Raw genomic sequence first — 25,178 nt, 5'->3', positions numbered from 1 at the left:
CTGCAGCCAGACACGTGTGATGACCCCTGGGGTTCTAAGAAAGAGGTGGGGGACCCCAGGTCAAGGCACCGTGGAATGGAGTCCTGAGGGAAGGTGGTGGGGGCTGGAGGGGGGCCCGTGGGAGGGGACAGAGGAGGGCTGGGGACCCAGGCCCATCACCTCTGATGGCGGCGCTGGGATGACAGACAGGATGGTGTGATGGCAAGACGGACAGGCTGTGTGCAAACTCTCCTGAACTGGACGCCCAGCCACGGCCCGCTGTCACATCAGAGGCACTGGGGCTGCTTAAATGTGACCCGGACTGACACGCTGAGGGCCTGGCCCCAGCGCAGTGTGCTGGGTGGTCTCTATGTGGATCTAATGCGAAGGCAATTACCCCACTGGGGCTGGAAGGAGCGTGGCCTGAGTGTGGAGAAGCCCAGCTTCCTCCCGTCCACAGCCACTCAGGCCACACTGTTCTTCCAGGTTGTAACAGGTTTTTAAACAGGGTTTCCAATCACGGGCCCCTCTCGGATAACCCCGTCTCCGGAAGTGAGTGTTTCTACAGAACGAGAACACTGTGCTGTATTTCAGGTCTTAACCCTAAGTGGACGAGCGTCATTGCGCTCCCTGCCTAAGTGGGCTCCATGTTCTGACCCGTTTCACAGAGGCCTTCATGGGCCCCGGAGCCGCGCCAACCCCGGTGGGGGCGGGGGGAAGAGAGCAGTCGAACGTCAACAGAGCTCAAAGTCCGTGTTTGCAGTCAGGAGGTGACTCGATGATTTAAAACCTGTTCTGAGTAAATGTTTTGCAAAAGCAACTGGTGTCTGAAGCCTTTTCTAGACACAAACTGCTTATCTGGGAAAAGAGCAATCAGTACAGATGGTCCCGGAAGTCAGAAAAAAGAGACCGGAAGGTGTGTGCTCAGTCTCCGACTGCGAAGAGACAGGCTGGGGGCCAGAGGGACTGGACCAGCACCCCATCTGTCCTCCCGAGCAGGGCGTGTGGCACGGTGCTGTCAGAGCCCCGGCGTGGCCACGGGCGTCCGGCCACATCGCATCCCCCAGGGCTTCACCACACGCTCCTCCTGGGATGACCCTTGACCCACCTTGAAGTTGGGCTGGGCGAAGCAGCGGGCTACGGCGATCATGGACGCGGTCAAGGGGCCGGAGACGCCGATGGTGGTTAGAAATTCGGAGATGTTGGGTGTGAGGCGGAAAGGGACAGGGCGGTTGGCATCCAAGTCCCCAGTGGCGTCGTTTATGTCAAAGCGGAAGTAGGCCACGTTCAGCTTGCCCGTGTCCTGGAGGTCGGAGGCAGACACTCAGGGGCAGAAGCAGCAGGCGCAGACTGAGAGGGGGGCCCGGCCGCGCCCACCACGTTACCTGTGCGATCTGCAGCATCTCGGGGTTGAGTCTGTTGAGGTGCAGGACGAACTCTGCGAAGCCGATGAGTGCCAGCTGGATGGTGAACATCTTGCGGAAGGTCCAGTAGTCGGTGGCGTTGGGGAAGGTGTGCAGGGCCCACTCCTTGAGCATGCTGCGGGGCACCATGTTGCTCTGAACCTCCTTGAGGATGTCTCGAAGGACCTGGGGGACAGGGAGTTCGGCAAGCAGGTCAGGCGCGGGCTGGCTGAACAGACACCTTGGTGGGGGGGTGGGGTGTGTGGGTGGGGGGGTGTGTGTGTGGTGCTCAGGGCCGCTGGTAAGGTCCCGGCGTTGGTTCTGGGTATTCCTCAACAGCCTCCTGGGCTGACTGAGCCCAAGAAGTCACCACACACACACACAGCAACACACCGCGTGGGGAAGGGTCTGACGGTGAGTGTGGCCACACTGCATTATCCAAAACATCCTGTTTTCAGCAGAAGGTTATGAGGCACGTGGAGAAGCAGGACGACATACCCAGCAAGGAAAGAAAGTCACCTGTCGTCACTTACATCCAGATCATAGAAAGAGTTCTTAGAATCAATGAAAAAAACAAGTCTTTTTACAAATCACCCAACATAAAAAAAGAACAAACGGGGATTTTCCTGGTGGTCCAGTAGTTAAAAATCCGGCTGCCAATGGAGGGGACAGGGGGTCAATCCCTGATCCGGGAAGATTCCACAGGCCACGGGGCAGCAGAGCCCATGTGTCTCAACTACTGCAGCCATGTCTCTCGAGCCGGGGGTCCACAGCGAGAAGCCAGAGCACGGCGACTGGAGAGCAGACCCTGCTCACCACAGCTAGAGAAAGCCTGAGGAGCAGCGACGACCGGTGTGGCACAGAACTTAAAAAAAATTTATTTAAAAAAGTGAGTAAAGGACTTGAACTGACTTTTCTCCAACGAAAATATGCAAACAGCCAATCAGCAAATGAAAAAATACTCAGTATCACTTGCTACCGACCAAAATAAACTAGCACTTCACACACACTCGGGTGGCTGTAGTCAGAAAGACAGATAATACTAAGTGCTGGCAAGAACGTGGGGAAATCAGAACTCGCGTACATTGCGGTCACTTTGGAAAACAGTCTGTGGCTCCATCAAAATGTTAAACGTGAGAGTTACCAGATAACCCAGCGATTCTACCCTTGGTATATAGATGGCCAAGTGAAATGAGAACACAAATCCACAAAAAAACCTGTACATGCGTGTTCACAGCAGCATTAATCTTAACAGACAAAAGGCATAAACGTCCACCAACTAATAAGTGGGTAAGTTAAACGTGGTCTCTTCATATAAGGAAATAATCAGCAAGAAACAGTACCGATGTGCCACCGAGCGGATGACCTTGAGAACACGCTGCGGAGGGAGCCAGGCACGAAAGAGCACGTGCTGTGTGACTCTGCTCACATGATGCGTCCAGAACAAGCAAATTTACAGGCAGTGTAGTAAAAACCGCAAAGGGTAAAGGAGCCGAGTCAGTAACGAAGCAAACTAGGGGAGGAAGACTAAGAAGAGACGTCTGCACCTCCCGCGGGCCCAGGAGGGCCCCGCACCATCCCTGTGCCAGACCCGCGCTCAGCTCCATCTTCACAAAGCGGGAGGGGGCTTCCGATGTAGCCACGTATTTGCAGACAAGGGTCACTGGCTCCCACAGTCCAAGGAACACAGAGACTTGAGAATCCAATCCATTCACTTCCCACCAACACCTCAAAACTGCCATGGTCCACGGAGACCACTGAGCACAGAAGAACCCCACCTGCTTTGCCTGCATGACGGTGGGGGCTGACTCGAGACCCTGCACCCTGAGCATGGCACGGGGCTGAGACGGGCACCCCTGGGCTCTGTCCTGAACCAAGCCCTTTAGGACCCAGATTAATGGGAGACCAGTCCCTGGACAACAGAGGCAGCTTCCGGCCCTGGGGGTCTCTCCCCAGATCCAGGAGGCGCCCTCGGGGAGCCAGGAAGGACCACGGAGGCAGCAGGAGAACCGGCCACAGGGTTGCCTCTTGGTGACACAGAGAACCCTGGACACAGCCTTCTCACCCACGCTCCCCCTGCCCCGCTGCCCCCAGAGCAGGACCCGCAGGTGCAGAGAGACCCTCGGCCCGCCAGCAGGTGCAGCCGGGGCATCCGGGACTCCCGAGGCCACAGAAACGGCTGGCCCGACAGGTTTCCACGTCCCCACATTCTGCATTTTAGCAAGGACACACCACACAGAGACTGTGCGTGACCTGGAGGCCTGGCAGCAAACCTGTGAAGGTGCCCAGGAGGCGGGCGGACAGCCTCACACCGCCTACGCCCCGGCTGCCAACCAAATGAACCTGCCAGGAAGTTCCTTTAAAATTCTAATTTCTGAGCTGTTTTGCGGGAAGGCCTCTGAGCTTCTGCGAGGCTGAATGAAAACATGCCTCTGTCCTGTTGCAGTGAATGGCCCTTGGCCGAGGCGCACGGCCCCACCCTGCGCCCGCCCGCCCGCACCTGGTGGCTGGCCTGCGTCCCGCGCGCCTGCACCGTGGCCAGGCGGTCGTAGTAGCGCGAGATGGGGTTGTCGTGCTCGATGCCCTTCTTGGCGCAGCGCTGCTTGTAGATCTCCACCAGCGACAGCGAGGAGGGGTTGTCCTCCACCAGGCGCATCTGCGGAGACACGGCCACCACGCGGGGGACTGAGGAGAGAGGGGAGACGGCGGGTGAGGCGGGGACCGACCAGCAGAGCGCGTCACACATGTGCTCGAACACCCACAGCGCTCTGCAGAGCCGATTTCTCAATTCACTTATTTTGGGGGATTCTGAACTTAAAGGTGAGAGACTTTAGCATTGAAACATGTATAATATCATGTATGAAACGAGTCGCCAGTCCAGGTTCGATGCACGGTACTGGATGCTTGGGGCTGGTGCACTGGGACGACCCAGAGGGAGGGTAGGGGAGGGAGGAGGGTTCAGGATGGGGAACGTGGGTATACCTGTGGCAGATTCATTTCGATATTTGGCAAAACTAATACAATATTGTAAAGTTTAAAAATAAAATAAAAGAAGAGGCTGGATCACAGCTCAGCCATCAGAGAGCTCCGAACAGGACCAGACACCACGCACGGCAACGGACTCCAAACCCGGGTCAACATGAAGGGTGACCACTGTTCTCTCTGGGGCTGGGGAGCCACAGGCACCGCCCCGCCCCACGTGACACGTTCACGATTCACCCACCACCACTCGGTTCTGTAAAGACCTCACCCGAGGTTGCTGGGTGCCGCCTCAATGAGATGTCAGGGGCCTTCCTGGGGCTCCTCGACTCCAAGGCGGGCGCCTCAGGTGGTGCCCAGAGCAGATCAAGAAGTGAAAGTGAAAGTCGCTCAGTCGTGTCCGACTCTTTGTGATCCCATAGATTATACAATCCGTGAAATTCTCCAGGCCAGAATACCAGAGTGGGTGGCTGTTCCCTTCTCCAGGGAATCTTCCCAAACCAGGGATTGAACCAGGGTCTCCTGCATTGCAGGGGAATTCTTTACCAGCTGAGCCACCATAGAAGTCCAAGAAGAGATCAAAGACTGTGCTTAAAAACCATGTGGAGCATGCCACCTGCTCAGCCGACGTCACCAGAGCTTGGGCAGGCTCATGGGCGAGTGGAGACAGCTGTGCGCCCGGTCGGGGCCTGCTTCTCCAGGCGGGTGCTGGTCAGGCGCGTGTCCTGCAGGGGCTGTGCGCCACCAGGGTGTACCCAGAGGTGGCTGCGTGCATACCCGGAGGCGCCACCAGGGCGTACCCAGAGGCGCCAGCAGGGCATACCTGGCGGCGGCCGTGCACGTACCTGTGAAGAACAGGTGCCTCTTGGTGGTCTCCTTCCGCTTCTCCAGGCAGGGGTTGAGCAGGCGCAGCAGCTGCAGCACGCGCTCCTCCCGCCGTGACTCGGTCAGGCAGGCGTCGTTCATGACCAGGTATGGGTAGATTTTGCCGTTGTGCCCGCGGATATAGAGCCTCCTGGCCGCCGTGTTGTGTTTCTGCACAATCTCCACCCGGGGCATGAACCTGCCAAGACGGCGGGCGCTGACACCACGCCACGCGCCCACTCCGCCCCTCTGCTTTGAGAGCAGAGCTTCCCCAGACGACCAGTTGCGCCGAGGGTCTGGCCTCAGCAGTCAGAGGACACCGGGGACCCCAGAAGTGGGAGGGCCTGGGCCCTTGGGACAGAGGATCCGCTGCCGATGAGCCGGCCTGGGGCCTGTGCACCCTCGGGGCTCACAGCGGAGGGGCGGTGTGGGGCCCGCACAACCTTGGGGCCGACGGTGGAGGGGAGCGGCAGGGTCCGACTTGGAGGGCCCTGTTAAGGCTCGCCAGTTCCCAGCTCGCTTTACATTTTAAATGGGATGCAACTCGCTTTGCTCTAAAAAATTTTAACATCATTTGATTCTGTTTTGAATACTGTGCTTTCAGAGTATATAAAACACTGCAAAACTCTGCTTCGTCAAGTTCTACAAGCATTCAGAAACGGTTCTTTTGAGAGCAAACACAGGCTTGACTCAGACAAAACACGGAACCCATGGGTTCGCCTGGACATGTGAAAGGTGCCCAAAGACTCCAATCTGAGGGCAGTCCCGTGTCCTCTCCCAGGGGCAGAAGGGAGGGAATCACAGTGTGAACCGCTGACTGGTCTCCCTGGATCATCTCCCGGGCCTCTCCCAGGGGAAGGCGTCGATGACCCCAGGCCGGCCAGGCGCACTCACCGAGCGATCTTGATGTAGTAATGTGTCGGCTTTGGCATCAGAAACTCCCCGGGAATTTCCACCTCGGCTGTCTGTGCCGAGAAGTTGCTCAGAAACCGGCACTTCTCTTCAATGAGGAAGAATTTTGGAAGCTGCTTGGTTTTAGCCTCCAGGATTTTGATCCACTTTTTCAGTTTGGAAATCAGATTGTGAAGCTTCATGGATCCTGGAACACTGAAGTCAAAATCTGCAAAACAGAATATGATTAAGAAACATTTCGGTCACCTGGGTGATTTTCAACTCACTGCACAACTACGACTCCGGCGCGGCCCAGGGAGGAAACAGGCGCGTTTTCTATCTAGTCTGTAATGAAGTGCTGTGGGGGGCAGGACTCCAATAAACAGCACATAAAAATGCCGCCTGGAATAAACGGCGCGGAGCTCTGGGCCTGACACACAGCTGCTCCCACAACTCCACTCGTCATGCCCACGTGTGAGTTTAACTGTGCATGCGTGTCATCAGTTTCACAACAGTCGATGCACTTCTCTCGTGGGGTTTTTCCTCACGGCGTTTCTCCGGCTTTCCTTTACCATCTCACGTGCGGTCCTGTGACTAGCGAGGTGAACATGGGGGAGGCAGGTCTTCGTCCACCGGGACACGGGGCTGCACCTTCTCAACTCGGGGGCAGGAAGCTGTTATCAAGGCCAGGCCTGGTCTTCATGGAACGGGTTTCTATTTGCTGTTAACTTTTATCTTGAAATAAATATTCACAGGAGCACCAAGAAACCTAACAGGGAGGGCCACACACCCCTTCCCAAAACCAAGGCACTGGCACAACCCACGGGGCTGATTCAGACACGTGACCTGTGCGTGTTCTGTGTGCACGTGTGCATCCGTGAGATGCGTGGGGGGCGCCCCGCTGTGTATCCAGGAGGCCCCCGTCCCCCAGCTCTGAGCCATGCCCGCCTCCCCCACACCCGACGCCTGGCCACTGCTGGTCTGTTCTCCATCGTGACCTCACAAAGGCTTCATGACTTAGAAGTGCGTGGCAGGAATCCTTCTGAGAGCGGCTTTCTGCATTCAGCATAATTTCTCTGAAGTTCATCCAAGTTGCCGTGTGTGTCAGTTAACGCCTCTTCATCTGCTTTATGAGCGTGGAAGAGCCACACTGCGTGTCCCTTCTCCTTGGAGGGGCATCTGGGGGACTCGCGTTTGGGGCTGTCGCCACAAAGCGGCCGTCAGCGCTCGGCACAGCGTTCCCACGTGGGTCAGTCTTCCGTCTCCAGACCGACTCTCCGGAGCTGCCTTCCCCCCTGCTCACAGACGTGGAGCTGGAGCCAGGGCTGCGATGCTGCTGTGGGCGGAGGGGCAACCCTCCTGCACTCTCCAGACCAGAACCCAGGATGGACACAGGGTCGGCCCCTGGGGCGTGTCGCCAGAGGGGCTCGATGAGGGCATCTGACGCTCACTGCAGCTGGTGGTGGGTCAGCGCCTCGAGGCTGGCCCTCTTCCAGGTTTTAGCGCCTGTCATTTTTTCACATTAGAATCCAGATGTGTTCCACCTTTAAGGCTCTATTTCAGACTACATTTGGGTGTAGATACAGATACACTTAGTATCACTTCTTCTCAGTAGTATAGGATGGTGTCCACAAGACTTCCATCTCAGACACCTCCGTTTGCTGTGAGGAAGAGACCACACGCGCTCCAGCTCCAGGGGGCGCGGCCTGGCCTGCGTGTGCCCGGGGGTCCCCGACAGGGACTCGGGCTGAGTGAGGGGCACCAAGGGGTCACACAGAGAGGTGGGGCCGGATCCGTGCTCCCGTGGGTCCAGGAAACGCGAGAGTCCCCTCCCAGTCCTGACACCAGAGCCACCACCAGGGGGATCCCTGCCCGTCACCGCGGAGCCAGCACCTTCGGGTCTTACTGCCTCACCTGACCCTGTCCAATCTTCCACAAAAACCTGGCAGGCAGCAGGACTGCGTCCTAAATCCCTGTGTCTACCCCGGCTCCGATTCTTTGACTTTTCCCCTGGAGGGAAGGCCATGCGATCTCGGGGCAGGGGAGTGTCCTGTTTGCTTACAGTCTAACCTGCCCACCCTGTGCTGCGTTCCAGAAAAGCAACGGAGGCGGTTAACTGGGATGGGCAGGACTGAGGAGCAGGGTGAGGGGCCGCTTCCCCGGGTTGGGACTCACCGGTGGTGAACTGGCCCTTCAGCTTCTGGAAGACGGGGTCCTGGGCGGTGGCCTGGGCGCGCCGGGCCAGGGACTCGGAGGCGGCGCTGGAGAACATCGTGGAGACGTTGGACACGTTCTCCAGGCCCACCCCGAACGTGCTCACCAGCTTCTTGACGAAGTTGAGGGTGTGCGGCGTGATCTTGGCGTCCGACACCGCTCCGCTCTTCTCAAACGCTACGGAGTAGCACTTGGCCAGGCCCTGCTGGAGCTGCCTGAGGACCTGGGGGACAGAGACACGGTGGGCTCGTGCAACAGAGCTCTGCACTCGAGCAAGCTGCCCCCTACCCACTGGGCACCCACCCAGCCGGCCCCACCATGGACAAAGCTCTCGGGGCGCCAGAGTGTGCAGAACCAGGGCGGGGGGTACCGTGGACGCTCACGCCATGAGCTGCGTTCTCAACAGCAAGGAACAGCATCCCAAACGTTAACAGAAGAAAAAGACCCACAACCCCACCCTTTGCATCGCGCACACACCCTTCTGTTGTTCAAGGAAAAGCCTATTTCAGATCACGTCCGTGTGCTGTGCACACACACAGAGTAACACAGCACTAACAAGGGGGCCTCTCAGCCAACCAGACAACAAACGCTGATTACTTATCACCACCACTGAGGCGGCCGCCTGAGAACCAGCTCTGGCCCCTGGAGATGATGACCCCCGAGATGACCTTTGCCCACCCCACTGCTCCTTGGCCAGTGGTGGGATTTCAGCAGTTAGATTCGGACAAGTGAACAAAAGAAGCATTTTAAGGGCAGCAATGGCTTCCTTGATGTCGCCTTCGTTTCAAGTTTTCTGCTTCGGCGTTGACGACAGCACCAGGGTGCAGACGTGGAGACTCTGCGGCTCCATCAGCCAGTCCACCCACAGACACACACGAGCGGGGAGCTCGTGTGGACAGGCCGCATCTGCGAGGGCACCCAGACCCACGCCCTCCGTGGCACACAGACCCGCCGCGTACCTCCTCGTGCCAGTTCTCCCGGAACCAGACCATCTGGTCGACGATGCCTTCCAGGGAAGACAGCAGCGTCGGGTGCAGCTCCCGCTGCATGTGCATGATACGGCTGCAGCGCCACATGGGGGCCGTGGCTCTTATGGGCCCTGGATCTGATGCAGAATGGGACTGGTTACCCACTGAACTTGGCTGCTGCTGTCCAGAATCTGAGAGCAACACACACAACGCCAATGTCAGCGCCGAACTGACCGATGGGAGAGTCGGCGCTCCGAGGACCCCCCGGCCAGAGGAACGCTGGTTCCTGCCGGCGCGGGACACACCCCGGGGGCCTCCCGGGGCTGCGAGGCAGGTGCCCTGTCCCGGGGCGCAGTGCAAGCAGAAGGTGCACGGGTGAGGGCGCGAGGCGGGCGTGTGACTGCGGTCCAGGTGGGGGGCGCAGGCTCCCTGGACTCCCTCTAACTGCAGTGAGAGTCTGAGTTTTTTTTTTTAAGGTCAGGCAAAATATTTCACAATTCATTCTTTGTACTAGCTCTGAGAATCTAGAAGTGTGCTTTCATCAAGGAAAGCCAAACCACAGATACAAATGACGTTAAAAACAAAGCTCGCTGCTTCGTAAGAAAAGCTACAGAACCCCTGATGCTCTTTTTTTTAAAGCTTCAACTCACTTAGAACAAAAACCCTTAACTTTCAATTGACCCAAACTCCAATCCACCTAGCCAGCCAGGAGGTTGGCACGAAGACCCACCCTACAGAGGACTGGGAGCTGCCACCATCGTCAGGCGGAGGGAGTCACCTTCCTGGAAAGGCTCTGGCCTTGCAGTGAGTGTGTCTACGTACTAAAGACACAGCAAGTAAGCGGTGCTTTGACTGTTTACAGAGCACCATGCTTAGTGGGTAACTGAAACCATTAAGTAGGTTATTTCTCTATGTACCACAGTAATCGTTACAGATTAAAAACCTATTGTGAATAAGTTTTTACCTTTGGTTAAGACTGATTTTTTTCTTTTTCTTTAGGCTATACTGTGTGGAAATGGGATCTTAGTTCCCTGGCCAGGGATGGAACCCGTGACCCCTGCACTGGGAGCTCGAAGCCCTAACCTCTGGACCACCAGAGAAGGCCCAGGTAAGACTGCTTTCTGTGTGGATTCTTCTGGCAGCTGAAGGTGTGATTCCTTGTAACACAGTAAGTGGCATTTGTGCTATTTATCAGAACGCGTTTGTAACTAATGAGTTAAGTTCAACTTTTGTTTTTTGTTTAGTCACTCAGTTGTGTCCACTCTTTGTAACCCCATGGACTGTAGCCAGGTTCCTCTGTCTGTAAGATTTCCCAGACAAGAATACTGGAGTGGGTTGCCATTTCCTCCTCCAGGGCATCTTCCCGACCCAGGGATCGAACCCACAGCTCCTGTCTTGGCAGGCAGATTCTTTACCACTGAAGCCCTGGGTTTCACATATTTTCTCCTACTTATGGATGAGATCACTGGAGTGGATGAACACCTTGTCACACTACGGAGAAGGAGAACCAGCAGCCCCCGGGAGGTCAGGTTTCGTCTTCCCACCCCGGTGTCCTCCCAGCATCTGAACACAGACGGGCCCGCGGGCTGGAGGGGAGCTGCCGGGGCGTGTGCTGGCGACAGTGGGAACCTGGACGCCCTGGGGACCCGCCCCACGGCCTGGCCGCTGCCCCCAGGAGACGTACCGCTCTTGTAGCGCTCCCGCTGCTCTATCTTCAGCGTCAGGTACAGGGTCCGGATGGGGAAGTATACAGCCTGGGGATACACGCGTCCCACCTGCTCAGAGAGAGTCAGTCGTGAGTGGGAAGGGGCCCGCACCTGGCCGGCACCACTGACTTAGCACAGACAGGAGGCCGGACTGAATAGCAAGCCCAACGTCCAGTTTAGCCAGAAAAGACCCAGGCAAGAGCAGCCTGGTGTATTCCATCAGTCTCACCCACCCAAGACTCCTCCTGGCAGAGCAACCTCACTTGTCATCTGATCTAACCTGAGGGGGCAGACACTCAGGTGCCTGCCTCTCAGGCCAGTGACAGAGAACACAAAATGCCAGCCGTCTTCATTCACCAGAACTGAGAGCAGGCTGACGAAGGGGCTCCCTGGCAAGTCACTTCACTCTGTGTAACTGTAGGACGCAGGGGACTGGCCTTTTTCTTTTAGGTAAGAAATGCCAGTTTTGGTCAACTAGAGTTCTACGGCTTCTTCAGAAGGGCTGAGCAGACGTTACCCAGCTTGGCCACTGGCTGCAGGAAGGCTGGCTAATGTATGTTAAGAGATGTCCAGTGAATGATGATACCAAACAGAATCTACGTCTTTGACAGATCAACTCCAGGTGAAGTACCAGTACCCAGGACCACAGCCGCAAGCGCTCAAGGAAGAATGAAACCACTTCTGGGTGCCGTGTAGATGCTGTGCATGAGCGGCGAGCGAGCAGCGTGCCCCAGGTGCTTGGTTACAGGTTCACATGTGAGAGGCTACATACAGGACTCTGTAACTTGATAAAACAAACGCCATCAAAGGCACCAATCCCAGACCAAATGGTATCCACATGTCCCCTGCTCAGGGCTCTCCCCTGCCTCTTGGCCTTTGCGCAAGAGGAGGATAATCTGGAGCAGACCTCAAACACGGGTCATGACAGCCTTTCTACAGGCCCAATCCCCCCAGCCTGCCCCAGTGCCCACGACTGTGAGCCTCCAACAGCGCGGCTGGGCAGCTGGGCCAAGAGCAACAGACCCACAGCCTGCCGAGCTTTCTTCTGGCCTCAGAGCTCCCGGTCCAGCCCGTGACGGGGAGTCAGCCGTGAGCATTGACCAGGCACCCGCACCCGGTCAGTAACCCGAGTGCTCGCCAGGGACCCTGCATTTTAACAGAAGGCGTACTTTACGTGTATCTTACGTGGCAACGTGTGTAAGAGAAGAAGTCAGCATCCTGACGCCATAAGTCCAGCAGACCACTGCCCGCCAACCCCGCGGTGCTCTGCAACTACTGTCCCCTCTGCTTTACGTCAGGTGACAGCTAACTGCGCACGCCTGCCCATCCATCTTAGTTTCAAAACTCTGAGGGTGCACATTTTCTTTCTTGGAAAAAAGGATGTGAAGGGAAAACACCTTGTGACCAAAGAGGCCCTGCAGGTCCCACCTGGCTAATCAGGTTCAAAAGCAGCTTTCCCTCGGAGCCGACCAGACAGGTGAGCAGCTGCGGGATCCAGGCCAGCCACTGGATGGGCGGCACGCCGATGCAGTACTTGTCCACGGCATCTGCCAGGGTGTTCTTGTCATCGTCAAAACTCAGGAGCCACAGCACCTAAGACAGAAGGGCAGTCAGGGAGCTGAGCCAAAGTCTCCGGTTCCGGTCAGGGGCGTTCCCGACATTAAACTGCCACACAAGGCACCTTTCCTGGCATCATGGGAAACATGGACAAAAGGCCCAACTGTATGATGAAACTTAATAGAGCTTACAGATAGATGACGCTGAGAATTTAAATACAGTTTTCGTCAAGGTTTAGCTTTAATGCCAACTACTAACTGACCTGGTCAGCTGGCTAGCGGTGGTCATGTGGACCCCACGGGCTCCAGTCTGTTACCCACACTTGCGATCTCCCCAGAACAAAATGGGCTTCTGCTCAGATCTCAGGTGACCACCACCACCCTAGTGCGAGGCCCCGCTGGCAGTCTGCCGTCAGGAGACTCTGAAACCATCTCATTCACAGGAAAGCACACCCAGAGCTGGCCGTGCAGCGGCTCCTCGGCATGACTACAGCCGGCCTGTGTCCGCAGTCGGCTTTCACCACTTGGGATGTTCAGTCCAAACTCTGACGTTAGATCAAGGAATTCTAAAAACTCCTCACCTTTATTGGACAAAGTAAGCGGAACAATCTATTCTTAAGTTATCTGCAAGAACGGATTCTGGGTTGTACGGATGTGTTTCCCAGGGAAGCCAAGAGGGTGCACGCTAGGAGGGTGCTCGGGCTCAAGCAGCCATCCACTAGGCACACGTGGATACAGCCCTGTGCCCAGCGCTGCAGTGGGGCACCATGGGACGACCTCACCCTGCAGGAACCCAGGGCCTCAGCATCACACAGACTGGCTCCAGCCTGTATGCACGGCCCTGGGAGCGAGAGGTCAGAGCCTGAGGCGCGCGGCAGGGTGCACTCCTGGCAGAGCCCTCACAGTCTGCAGGAATCCCCGTCCAGCGGGAGGCCCACAGCCACACCAGACCTGAGCTCTAAGACCCACCCGCACTCCAGGTTCAATTTTGCGGCTAAGAAGTCCTCTGACCCCAAGAATGTCCAGGCCTCCACTTTCCAGCTTTAAATAGAACCTACAGACTCTGTGTGCTGCCTCATGCCCAGCACGGACCAGGAGGTCGCTGAGCTTCCATCCAAACTAAAGGTTCCCAGGAAGGTCTCTGGTCAAAGCGAGTTCCTCCGGCCTCACCTTGGCCAGGTACTTCCTCGACTTGCTCTCGTTCTGGTGCCGGCACGCGTGCAGGTAGCAGGTGATGGCGGACACCCCGAGATGCAGCTGCCGCTCCTTGACGAAGATGTTCTCCAGGTAGTCGCCCCACATGGCCCAGGCTTTCACCAGCACGTCGTGCATCTGCACGGCTGCAGAGAACGCTTTGTTCGCTTCCTCAGACCTGGGAGGACACAAATTGAGACCGTGAACACCGCGGGACAGAAAACCAACCGTCGTGAAGTGACCAATTCGGGGGCAGCTGGTACATTTAAAATGCTCTGTGACCACCACCTCTACGGAGGCTGCGAACATTGTCATCACCCCAAGGAAACCCCGAACCAAGAAGCACCACTCCCCACTGCCCCCAACCCCCAGCCCCGGTGGCCACCCATGGAGTTACTGCTGCTCTGCCTCTGTGGACTGACTACCGCACATCTCACATTAATGGACCCACAGACGGCGACTTTTTGTGTCTAGACTCTTTCAATCAGCCTCAGTGTTTCTGAGGTTCATCCATGCTGACGTTCATGTCAACACTTCACTCCCTAGAGAAGGAGATGGCAGCCCACTCCAGTATCCTTGCCTGGGAAATCCCATGGACAGAGGAGCCTGGCAGGCTACGGTCCATGAGGTCACAAGAGAGTCAGACATGACTTCGCAAGTAAACCACCACCTCTGCCAAAAGGTTTAAAGTAAAACATAATGTACATATCTTGCACAAAGGCAGAAATACTCAACCCATATTTAAGAGCTGTGTTATGTATGCTAATCCAAGAGGGTCTGGTGATCCCTGTGATTAAAGAAACATGAGGTTTATGTCTGCTGTTGAAGAAGCAGCAGCATCTCGGCCACTGTGGATCACCCTGGAAACATCCCATCCCTGCTCCCAATTACTTAGAGTGTTGAAGCAAAGACAATTTGGTTTAACGAACACAAAACTGCTTTAATGGTCTCAAAAGGTTTACAGTGATACAGAAAAGGCAAGCACAGAAACGAGCAGTCACAACACAAGTGGTAAGTAAAAGGCACGCCACGAGATTTAGAAGAGGGAGTGGGTAATTTCGGAGTTGGAATTTCGGGCTTAAGAAGGCCTTAGGGAAGAAGTCATGTTTGAGCTGGGTTGTGAAGGATGATGGAGTTCACCAGAGCTCAGGATGAAAGGATGGTAACGAGGAAAGGGGGGCTGTGCAGAGTCCTGCAGAGAGTTCTCACAGCCGGTTAGTTTAGTGTGAAGCACTCTGATGGGAGACGTGCAGGAGAGGTGGGTGTGCGCCAAATCACTGAGGGCCACCGTGCTCACTAAAGTGAGACCAGGGCGTGGTGAGGAGCCAGGGCAGGGTTTTGAGCAGAAAAGTGGGGTGATCCTTCTGAGACACAAATCTGACTACTTCGTGACCATGTTGAGAATGTGTGGGAGAGCGAAGAAACTGGAGGGAGGCAGGAGGCTTGAAGTGAGGCAGTCCAAGTGCATGTGGGGTGGGTATGTTTGAGAGGTGTGCAGGAGAACTGCAAGGACTGATTTAATAATTAAACGAAAGAGAATGTGTGTGTGTTAGTCACTCAGTCATGTCCAGCTCTTTGCAACCCCATGGACTGTAGCCCGCCAGGCTCCTCTGTCCATGGAATTCTCTAGGCAAGAATACTGGAGTGGGTTGCCATTTCCTCCTCAAGGGGATCTTCCCGACCCAGGGATCAAGCCTGGGTCTCCTGCATTGTAGGCAGATTCTTTACCATCTGAACCACTAGCGAAACCCAAAATGAAGGGGTGCAAAGCTTTAATCATTTAGAAAAATGTTAGCTATATTTTTACATTGTTGACATTTAAAATCATTTAAGCATCAGATTGGATTAGGTAAAACTTAATAGGGAATTTATAAACGTGGAAAGAAAAAATATTAAACACACTTCTAACGAAGGTAATATTTTCAAAGCATGAAATAAATTATTGACTAAAATGTCATAGATCTGCTATATGAATTCAGATTTACCAGCCTTATTTTAAGTAATTTTCATATAACAAGAGTTTCAACAGATAAGAAAAATATCAGACTACCATAGCCATAGCATCTTTGAAATGGAATATCCTACAGTTTTAAAAATCATGGTTGTATTTTTTATTATTCTGTGCTTGAGCTTTCATTATAAAACTCATGTCTGTCCACATATAAGCCTGAATTCCTGAATTCCACATATGGTTGAATTCCTGGATCAAAGATTTCAGAAGAGAATTCAGCAATGTTCTTCATCACACAAACTGCTCACCACAGAAAGCCTGGCCCCCTCTGCTCATGATGGAGCATGGAATTTTCAGGTCATCCAAGGGGTAACTTTCTGTTAAAAAAGGCTTTTAATTCTTACTAGTAAATAAAAGTTACTTATTTCCTGGTAGCTCAGACGATAAAGAATCTGCCTGCAATGCCAGAGACGTGGGTTCGATACCTGGGTTGGGAAGATCCCCTGGAGGAGGGCATGGCAACCCACTCCAGTGTTCTTGCCTGGAGAATCCTCATGGACAGAGGAGCCTGGCGGGCTACAGTCCATGGGGTCTCAAAGAGTTGGACAAGACTGAGTGACTAAGCACAGCAACATATTAAAGAAAATACCACTTCATTCTTATAATATTCTACTGTTTGTACACACCACATTTTGCTTATCCAGTCATTTGAGTAGTTTCAATATTCTGCTACTGTAAACAGAACTCTGTGAACCTTCATGAACGACTACCTGTTTGAGCTCCTGTTTTCAACTCTTTTCCATAAATACCTAGGAGTGGAATTGCTAGGACATAATTCTTCGTTTACAGTTTTTTGAGGACCCACCACACTGTTTTCCAGTTGACTGACCCCTCCTCTAAAGCAAGAATCACCTCCATAAAAGGAATCAACTCTGTTTCCAAGACAGCACGCTGAGAAAATGGGGCAATGAAACCATTATTGGCAGTTCCATGGTCAAGCAACTCATAGCTAAAAAGTACCACACTCAAGCCAGCTTTCTGATCCTGCTGCAAGTTACTACTTTCCTAGATACAAAAGCTGAACACCATGTCTGATGACTGATGCCAACTCATGTCAATTTCTAGCTTCATCTTCACATTGCTTTTTAAGTTACAAACAATTATTTAAATAATCTGATGAGTCTTTCTCTCACCCGCCACCTATATAACATACATACTTGTTAATCTGAGCCAAGAACATCCCCTTCAGTGCATAAAATTCAGCAGTCATCTCTTTCGTGAAGTATTTTAAGTTTGTAGATTCAATAACTTCAAGGCCCTGTTTGTAAAAACAGAAAGGTTCTTGAACTTGCTAGACACTCATTGAAAACCTCATTAAAATATTGATCCAGGCAGTTAAGTCCTAAAGGTCACTGACAAATGTATTTTAAACTGATGAGGCGTGCCTACCTAGAATATTTATTGACTGACAAGGAGTATTTAAACTGAATCACTAAACACAAATTCAGTTCCAGACACCTTAATGGTATTATTTTTTCCAAAGCTTTAGATATCTTGTCAGTTTCATTGTTAATTTCCTTCTGAACATAGATAGCCCAAATCTACATATGCCCCCACAGTCCTGCAATTTTTAGTTTTCGTTCTATATTACCCAAGAATATGGCAGATTAGAGACCGTGGCATATAATTCAAATACTCGAGTGGCTTCCTGTCCCCTTCTCGTTCTGGCAGAACTGCTCCCTGAGACCAAGAGTCCCACAGCGCTCCAGTCCCTTTTCCTGTTGTCTGAGGCAGGAGCTGGCCCAGGGACCCTCACTGCCAGGGCAAGGACGGGCACTGGGTCCACCTGGCACCCTACCTGCATACACTCGTTCTTGCCCATGACGCCTGCCAGCTGGAGGTAGCATTTGACCTGCTGCCGAATCTTCTGGAAGCAATCCACAATAGGGACAGTTGGAATGGTGTGGATACGACTTAATATATCCAGAGCCACATTGACCAGGCCCTGCTTCCGGGCAATTTTTCCATATTGGATAATCGCTGAAGCCGACGCGTGAACCCCAAGCATAGCATTGTTTGAACTTGGGTCGTGCTGAGAACTGTTTTCATATGCAGTTACAATAGCTGGAGAGGAAAGAAGTGACATTTCAGTCCACGTCAGACATTTCTCAGTTTAAGGCTTAAATAAAAAATGAAACACACACACAGGGCGGCTTATGAACATGGGAAGCTCTGTGATCAGCCCGCGTTACTCTGCCTCGCGTTTGCATCAAAGGGATGATCTAAGAAGCACCAACTCCCCGGTGGAGAGCTACCCTCTTGGCCAAGGCTGCTCTGGATAAAAAGAGGCCTGGCAGGTGTAGGGAGAGCAGCAGAGGGGCCCAGGGAAGCTGCGCAAGGCTCCACCCGGCCCCCCGAGGGCAGGTCTTAGGAGTGGGGGGCCTTCAGAACAAAGGGCCAAGACCCAGAGCTCTGATCCCACTAGTCCACGCCCCTGGGGCCAGCAGGCAGCTGTGTGGCAGCAAGTCTGTCCCGGGTGGATAAAGGGAGCAAGGAGGGAAATTCTTCCCCTCTTTCACCACCTTCATCTTTACCCTCGTCATACCAACCACCTCTACCACACCTGCCAAGAAACAGAAGATTCGGTAAAAGAAAAAACAAACAAAAAGAGAACAAACAGAAAAACACAGCCAAGACATGAAACCGGAACAGTGGGTGTCTGGAAAATTACATGGTGGAGGCATGCCGGACCAGGTGGGTTTACCCTGGTAATGATGCTGCCGCCACATGAACACGCTGCTCCAGTGGGACAGGTCGTCCGACACGATGGGCAGCCGGTTCCGCCACGTCTTCACCACCGTCTTCATGTCGTGCAGGCTGTTGTTCCTCCCCAGGTTGGTGGGCTGCAAGCCTGCGTTAATCTGAGCAGCTTCCTGAAGCTCGATGATTTGCTGGGCTGCCTAAGGGGACCAGGGTGAGAGATTCCACGGTGAGCAGGGCGCAAGGATTGGATGAGGAAGGCAAAGCACAGCTGACCAGGAGTGTCTCCTGTGAAGGGCCCAGGATTCAAGAGGATGCTCTGGGATTTACTCAGATGCGGCATCTGACTTATTCCACGCCTCACACATGACTCTCGGGATACCACCCCCCCCACTCTTAAGACCTCCGCCTCCGGCTGCCGTGACACCGGAGCCTAAAGAACAGCGGGGTCCACGCTGCCCCCTCCCGCCCCCACAACTATCCCTTTGCCCTCCCTCTGCCCCCTGCTGAGTGTGGCTCTCGGTAGGTCTTTGACAACGCCTCCTGCCCTCAAGTTTTCCTCCGTCAACATCTGAACCCCAGGGCCACGTCAATCATCTCGAACACGGCTCTGATGCTCTCTCCTGGCTGACACATGTATTCTCACCACCCGCCTACCCATCTGTCCAGGCGCCCCCCCTTTACACCCAACACATGCCGCTGGCTGCAAACGGGCGGTGCCCTCTGGAGCCCCTCTTGGCTGGGGGTTGGGGCTGGGGCGCAGCTCTGAGCCTTTTCCCACTGTTAATTTCACACTCCGTTCCCCATAGCGATTCTTCCCTTCTCTGAATCTTGGGTTTATCTGTGTTTGTCTTCACATGGCACCGAGTCACAGACGCCCCCGTAAAACTTGGCTTCTTACGGATATGCCCTCTCTCTTCAGCCTAACTCTTTGAGAAGAAATGTTTTTAAACTCTCTGAATTGTCTGAACCCCCAAACACAGCACCAAGTTCAGGACACAGTATCCTTTTGTTTGATCTTAATTTTAAAAATTGTCTACAAGAATTCACACTTTCCATCCGTATCTATACTTCAAGTTTAGTTCATTGCACTCAGATTTCTGAAACCCTAATGGGTATTTGTACTGTAACAGCTTTACCGAAGTATAATTTAAACATCACTGAAAGCACCCTTTCAGGCGTACGGTTCAGTAGTTTTTAGCACTGAGCTTCCTCAACTTACCATGGTGTCATGTCCCAACACACTCATCATAAGTTGAAAATATCTGAAGTTGAGAATGCGTTTAACACACCGAACCTACCAGACGTCTAGCTTAGCTGACCTGAATGTGCAAAGAACACTCACACTACCTAACACAAGGCCTGTTTAATGATGAAGCACTGATTTTCTCACATGATGAAAGTGAAAAGCAGAACGGCCGTCAGCAGGGGGCTGTCCGCCGTCAGGATCTCGTGGCTGACCAGGCGCTGACGCTCGGCGCCACCGCCCAGCACCAGAGAGCATCGTACACGCATGTTGGTCCGGAAAAACATTCAGATCCAGGATTCGAACTATGGTTTCTACTGAACATATACTGCTTTCAAGCCCAAAATAATAGATACGAAAAGGGAAAATATCAAACCAAAGAGATAAAACTGCTTCGATGAACTTCTGGTTAACTATGATGAAGACAAGATAATCTAAGTATATTAATAACTACGTAATTTTAAAAGCCTATAAAAAACTACACTATAAAAATTAATGTAGCAGTTTTAAGTCTCAGAACTACTCTTTCCAGAGGAAAAAAAGTGTGAGCATTGTGAACTACTGTTAAAACGGTAGCCTACAGTTATCCCTCATTCAGCCACACTGGGAGCTGCTCTGGGCCAGACGAAAGAGGCCAAGAGCTGGCACGACCCAGGGTGTGTGCGTGTATCTGCACGTATGTACGTGCGTGTGCACACACACAGGGGCCGGGAGGATGGGAAGAAGGAATTTCCATGCAGGGGGCGGTGTGCGCAAGGGGGCTGTGGGGAGTCACTGACCGGTGGCCCGTGTGGCTGAACGAGTCAGAAACAGTGAGGAAACAAAGAAAGAAACCAAGGCGCAGGCTACTTAACTGCAGCCTTGGAGTCTCAGAGGGAGAGGCCCTGCTCAGACTGAACAGCAGCAGCACACTGAGGCTGGCACGGTGGGCATCAGAGCATACTCCTCAAGCAAGAAAACCATCACAGTCACCCCTGAGGGAGGCCTTCCTTCACCAAAACCCCTGGACGCCCCGAACACCAGAAGCCACGTTTCAGTCCTCTCCCTTCTGACTCTAGCTGTCCTCTCCCCAAGCCCGAGTGCAAATGGTGGGGGAGGACGGGGGGAAGGAGTTTCCTCTGCCGTCCAGCTCCGCTCACAGCCCTCAGCCTGAACAGGAGGGGCTCTGCTGGGAGGGACCCCCTGGAGAAGGGCTCCCCCATCCCCCCAAGAAGGGCCCCTGAGAAGGCACCCCGTCCCCCCAAGAAGGGACCCCCTGGAGAAGGCTCCCTCCTCCCCCCAGGAAGGGGCCCCCCTGGAGAAGGCCCCCCATCCCCCCGAGAAGGGACCCCCTGGAGAAGGCTCCCTCCTCCCCCTAGGAAAGGCCCCCCTGTCCCCCCGAGAAGGGCCCCCCTGGAGAAGGCTCCTTCCTCCCCCTGGGAAGGGCCCATCCTGGAGAAGGCTCCCCGCTCTCCCCTGGAGAAGGGCCCCCCACCCCGGGGAAGGGCCCCACCTGGAGAAGGCCCCCCTCCCCGAGAAGGGCCCCCCTGGAGAAGGCTCCCTCCTCCCCCCGGGAGGGCCCCACCTGCAGCAGGGGCGTGTGCACGTGCGACACCACGTGGGGCAGCCGCCGCCACTCGCGGATGGCCAGGCTGCTGGCCATCTCCACCAGGCGCTCGATGAAGCTCAGCTGCTGCTCCTCGGGGTGGCAGATAGCCAGGTACCCGCGGTACATGTTGACCTTCCAGGCCATCTCCTTTGGACAGCTCACCTCTACCTGGGTGGGGAAAAGCATCAAATGGAGGCAGTGGGTATACTTCCTCTCAGCGCAGAGTCAAAAAGCAAACTTTTTGGTAGCCAGTTATGCAAAGCAGTAAAGAGCAATTAAGCTACAAACAGACACTCGTTTTCTCTGGAGAGAGAATGCATTAGATATTTTTCTGAACACTCTCCTTTTCCAAACACCAAAGTGCGGCCAGTCTCTCTGGCTACAAAGCCTTGCCACCGGCTCCTTGCTTTAAAATGACTTTTAGTTCCAAAAAGGGGAAACTGATAAGACTCTGTTATGATACACCAGGCGAAAAACCTTCAAAGTCGGCCAGGGAATTTCAAAAGGCTTAAATAAGTGCTCATCTCCACTCTGGTAAGTATCCGTATAAATCTGAATTGTCTCCAACTCACACTGTTATCCTGAGAAATCAATCTAACTTGCTCCACATTACATACAGAAGCAGAAGACAGCGATTCAGGTTTCTAAGAATATGAGTGAACATTCACAAACTTTATGGTCACTTAAGTCCACATTTATTATCCACTGCAAAATGTTCCCCAGATCTCTCTCGTGTCCTGATTATCAGTTGTCCTGATGAGCAGACGGAGCCCAGCATCACGTCTGCCCCTCAGCCCAGGCGGAGGCTCCACAAGTGCCCGGAAAGCCCCTGCGTGTGCTCAGCACCTTCTAAAGAAGGTGTCAGAACTCATCGCATCTTATCAGCATTTTAAAAACTGTAAATAAAAAAAAGTCTTTTCAAAAATAACCTCTTTGTATATAAGAAGATGAAAGAACACAGAGATATTCTTGAAAAAATTTTACAGGACTTGCTGTAACAAGATCAGTTAGACATTCATTCGGAAGCACCTCTGGAAGTGACAACGGAAATGACACATCAGAGCCGCGTGGCTCTCAGTCCGGAGAGGGCAAGAGCAGTGATGGTGAGAGCGACGCGCTGACCTGACACGGGCCTTGTCTGGTGACATCTGACCTTGGAGCACAGTCATGTCCGTGGCCCCTCCTGCTTCTCAGTAACCCAATCGTGAAGAAACTCAGGGAGGCAAACTTGGGAACACAACTGCTTCCTACAGGGTCCTTTACGATCACAACCTTCCGTCTCACATTTTCTGGACTTAAACACTAATTAAGACAGGACTTGTTTAATCATACCTACTCTCTGGAACATTAAGAACAAAAGCATCTCATTTTTCCTCTGCTGAAAATATTACCTCATTTATTAAATCGAACCAAGAAATGTACTGCTGCAAGCAGCCGCATAATTGTAAGATATAAGAGAAAGATTTTTTGAAGTACTGGTAAATAAGTAAATAATTCAGTACTATCAAAAACATTTGAAATTAATTTACTGCAGATTACCCATAGCGCTCATTAATATACTTTGAGCTTTTTCCAATCAGTAAGTGCCTTAAAACTGGGGGAAAATAATCAAGAACTTGTAAAAGAAGAAACTCATCTGTCAGACTTATGGTCAGTATGATACTGCACATATCCTGCTAAGTAAGACCTCGGAAAGGAGAAAAAGAAACACTAGAGTGAGCTATAAATATTTTTATATTGATATAAAATAAAGCACAATATTTATCAGAAAAAAGGACATTAAAAATGAATTTAAAAAAAAACCACCAATGGTAAATGCAACCTGTCAGTAAACTATTTTTGTTTACTTAAATAGTGACTGGTTTACTTCTCAGAGTAACTCCCTGCATCAGAGGAGCCATTTCCCCGATCCCAACCTGAAAGTCCAGACCCTGGGCTCTATAACCTCCCTGTAGTTAATGGTTTGTGGCTATTCCGGTTCTTGCACCTTCCACATTTTGTTCAAAAGCAGCAGCAGTGGCGAAATAAGCACGGGAGCCATAATACAGGTAAAGTTTTAAGTCAGTCCTTTCAAACACACGGCCTGTAACCTCCGTGCGCTTTGAGCCTACACGTCAAGAAAGGAAAACCACTGGTGTGCCTGTAAGTACGCCCTCACCAGGCCAAGGGGCAAGGTGAGAGCAGGACTGTGGTACGAACCCCTGAGCCCCGTGACACAGACACCACAGGGCAAAGGTTAAAACCTGAGCAGCAAAGGGGCGCCAGGGGAGAGAGACACAGGAGGGAGAGGAGTGAGCCACAGGCACGGCTGCGTCGGCAGAGGCCGAGGCACTGGCAGGGACGTGGGCTCGGGCAGCAGAGCTGGGCCGTCAACCCCGGCTGCCGATGCCCCGCAGAGGCTCCCAGGGCGAGAGAGACCTGCACCTCGCACTGAACTCCTCCGGATGGAGTTTAACTTCTGAAAAACGTGCAGCTCAACCAAGTTAAGGGCTCGACTTCACCTACACGACACGGTTACCACTTCTGTGATACAAGATACGCTTTGAACGTGATACTGCTTTTCATGCCACAACCTTATGACAGCCCGGCCCTGCGCTTGCACCACACTCACACCTGCAGCGCCTCTGCCAACCAAATCCACCGGTAAAACGGCCTCTGCTCTTCCCAGTGTCTCAGAGTCCAGAGTCTCCACACCTGACACTTCCTGTAACTGAAGGATGAACTAAAACTAAGTTATCATTTAACTCAGACTCAGGAAAGATGTTCGTGAAAACCAAAAGTAACTCTTACTTCCCAGGAGCTATCTTGCATCTGCCAAGGTACCCCGTGTGATGCAAGTGAAGGGAGACCCCCCGAGACTCGGGGCTTTGGAGAAATGGTCCCTGTGCCTGCAGAGACTGTACCCTGAGTGTGGACAGGTCATGGTGTGGGGGGTACGGTCCTCACCTGCACCAGCGCCTCCTTCATGGCGGTCCAGTTGGAGACCCGCCAAGCACACTCCAGGACCAGGTAAGGGTTGATGTGACCTTTGGACTGGCCGTACTCCGTCAAGGCTTCCCACTGGTTCAGCTCCTTAGAACACCTGGAGACCAAGGATCGGCCCGAACTCAGTGATTTTAAGCTACTTCCATTACACAGAAAGGAAAAAATGTTTCCCCCAACAGAGAAGGGTGGGCTTTTGTGGGGTGCTGTGGTGCTCGAGGCACTGAAGCAGGGGCCCCCATGGAGCAGCAAGAACAGCACCCCCACAGCAGAGCAGAGCTCCGGGCCAGCAGAGGCAGGACTCAGTCACTTTCTCCAACACACACTCAAGTACTCAAGCTTTTAACAGCTGTTTCTCGATTTTTGTTTGTACTTTTCTTCGTGGGACCATAAAGAGAGCAGCAGAGCCCCTTTCTAAAAATACTCGTCAGGGAAAATTTCAGACTTTCCACTGGCTCCCTTCAGTGACTCCTGGCTGTGTCCCCGCTCAGCTCACCGGATCCAGTGGTCCTCCCAAAGCTGGTACTCTGGGAAAATGGCGGGGGAAGCGTTGCTCCTCTCGTGTTCCTTCTTGGCTTTATCCATCGCCTTTTCATACGACTCTTGCGCCTGTAAAAGTTAATAATGCTTTCAAACTGCTGCTTACCTAGCAACTGCTGCACGACCACTGCTCAATTACTTAGGGCAAGCCGGATCGCGGACCCAGGCCCGTTTCGGGCTCTCAGCATCTCCACCCAGAGAACGAGAGTGAACGAGCTGGCGCCTGAGTCCCCGCCCCGAGCAAAAGCAGCGAGACTTCGTGCAGGTCTCCACCCATCAGTGACGGCAGCTGGGCCACAGCTCTGCCTCTGCTTCTGGAATTTCTGTGGCTCGGCATCCTACCCGGGGCTGCGGCCA

General features: G+C 53.3%; 1 protein-coding gene across 12 annotated transcripts in view; it reads right to left on the bottom strand.

Moving 5' to 3' along the window:
* The window catches only part of TRRAP (transformation/transcription domain associated protein), a 90,882-nt gene that overhangs the window by 1,107 nt on the left and 64,597 nt on the right, over nucleotides 1–25,178 (bottom strand). For 6 of the 12 annotated variants that reach the window (XM_086373947.1, XM_086373952.1, XM_086373949.1 and 3 more), the window contains 16 exons: nucleotides 24,778–24,890; nucleotides 24,246–24,381; nucleotides 21,276–21,467; nucleotides 18,437–18,665; nucleotides 17,564–17,829; nucleotides 16,923–17,023; nucleotides 13,731–13,932; nucleotides 12,433–12,597; nucleotides 10,983–11,073; nucleotides 9,290–9,489; nucleotides 8,292–8,553; nucleotides 6,120–6,345; nucleotides 5,207–5,424; nucleotides 3,883–4,067; nucleotides 1,365–1,568; nucleotides 1,088–1,282 (listed from right to left, as the gene is read on the bottom strand). In XM_086373947.1, the coding sequence (XP_086230073.1) occupies nucleotides 1,088–1,282; nucleotides 1,365–1,568; nucleotides 3,883–4,067; nucleotides 5,207–5,424; nucleotides 6,120–6,345; nucleotides 8,292–8,553; nucleotides 9,290–9,489; nucleotides 10,983–11,073; nucleotides 12,433–12,597; nucleotides 13,731–13,932; nucleotides 16,923–17,023; nucleotides 17,564–17,829; nucleotides 18,437–18,665; nucleotides 21,276–21,467; nucleotides 24,246–24,381; nucleotides 24,778–24,890 (2,985 nt within the window). The remainder of the gene's footprint in view (nucleotides 1–1,087; nucleotides 1,283–1,364; nucleotides 1,569–3,882; nucleotides 4,068–5,206; nucleotides 5,425–6,119; nucleotides 6,346–8,291; nucleotides 8,554–9,289; nucleotides 9,490–10,982; nucleotides 11,074–12,432; nucleotides 12,598–13,730; nucleotides 13,933–16,922; nucleotides 17,024–17,563; nucleotides 17,830–18,436; nucleotides 18,666–21,275; nucleotides 21,468–24,245; nucleotides 24,382–24,777; nucleotides 24,891–25,178) is intronic. The other 6 variants (XM_086373951.1, XM_086373955.1, XM_086373957.1 and 3 more) reach the window with 3 other exon arrangements.

The sequence above is a fragment of the Bos grunniens genome, chromosome 25 (assembly GCF_055505025.1).
Source record: "Bos grunniens cultivar Pamir isolate PY7600 chromosome 25, Bosgru_T2T1.0, whole genome shotgun sequence".
In the NCBI taxonomy this organism is placed as follows: Eukaryota; Metazoa; Chordata; class Mammalia; order Artiodactyla; family Bovidae; genus Bos; species Bos grunniens.
The sequence above is the reverse complement of the archived record's forward strand: the minus strand, read 5'-3'. Positions and strand labels throughout refer to the sequence as shown.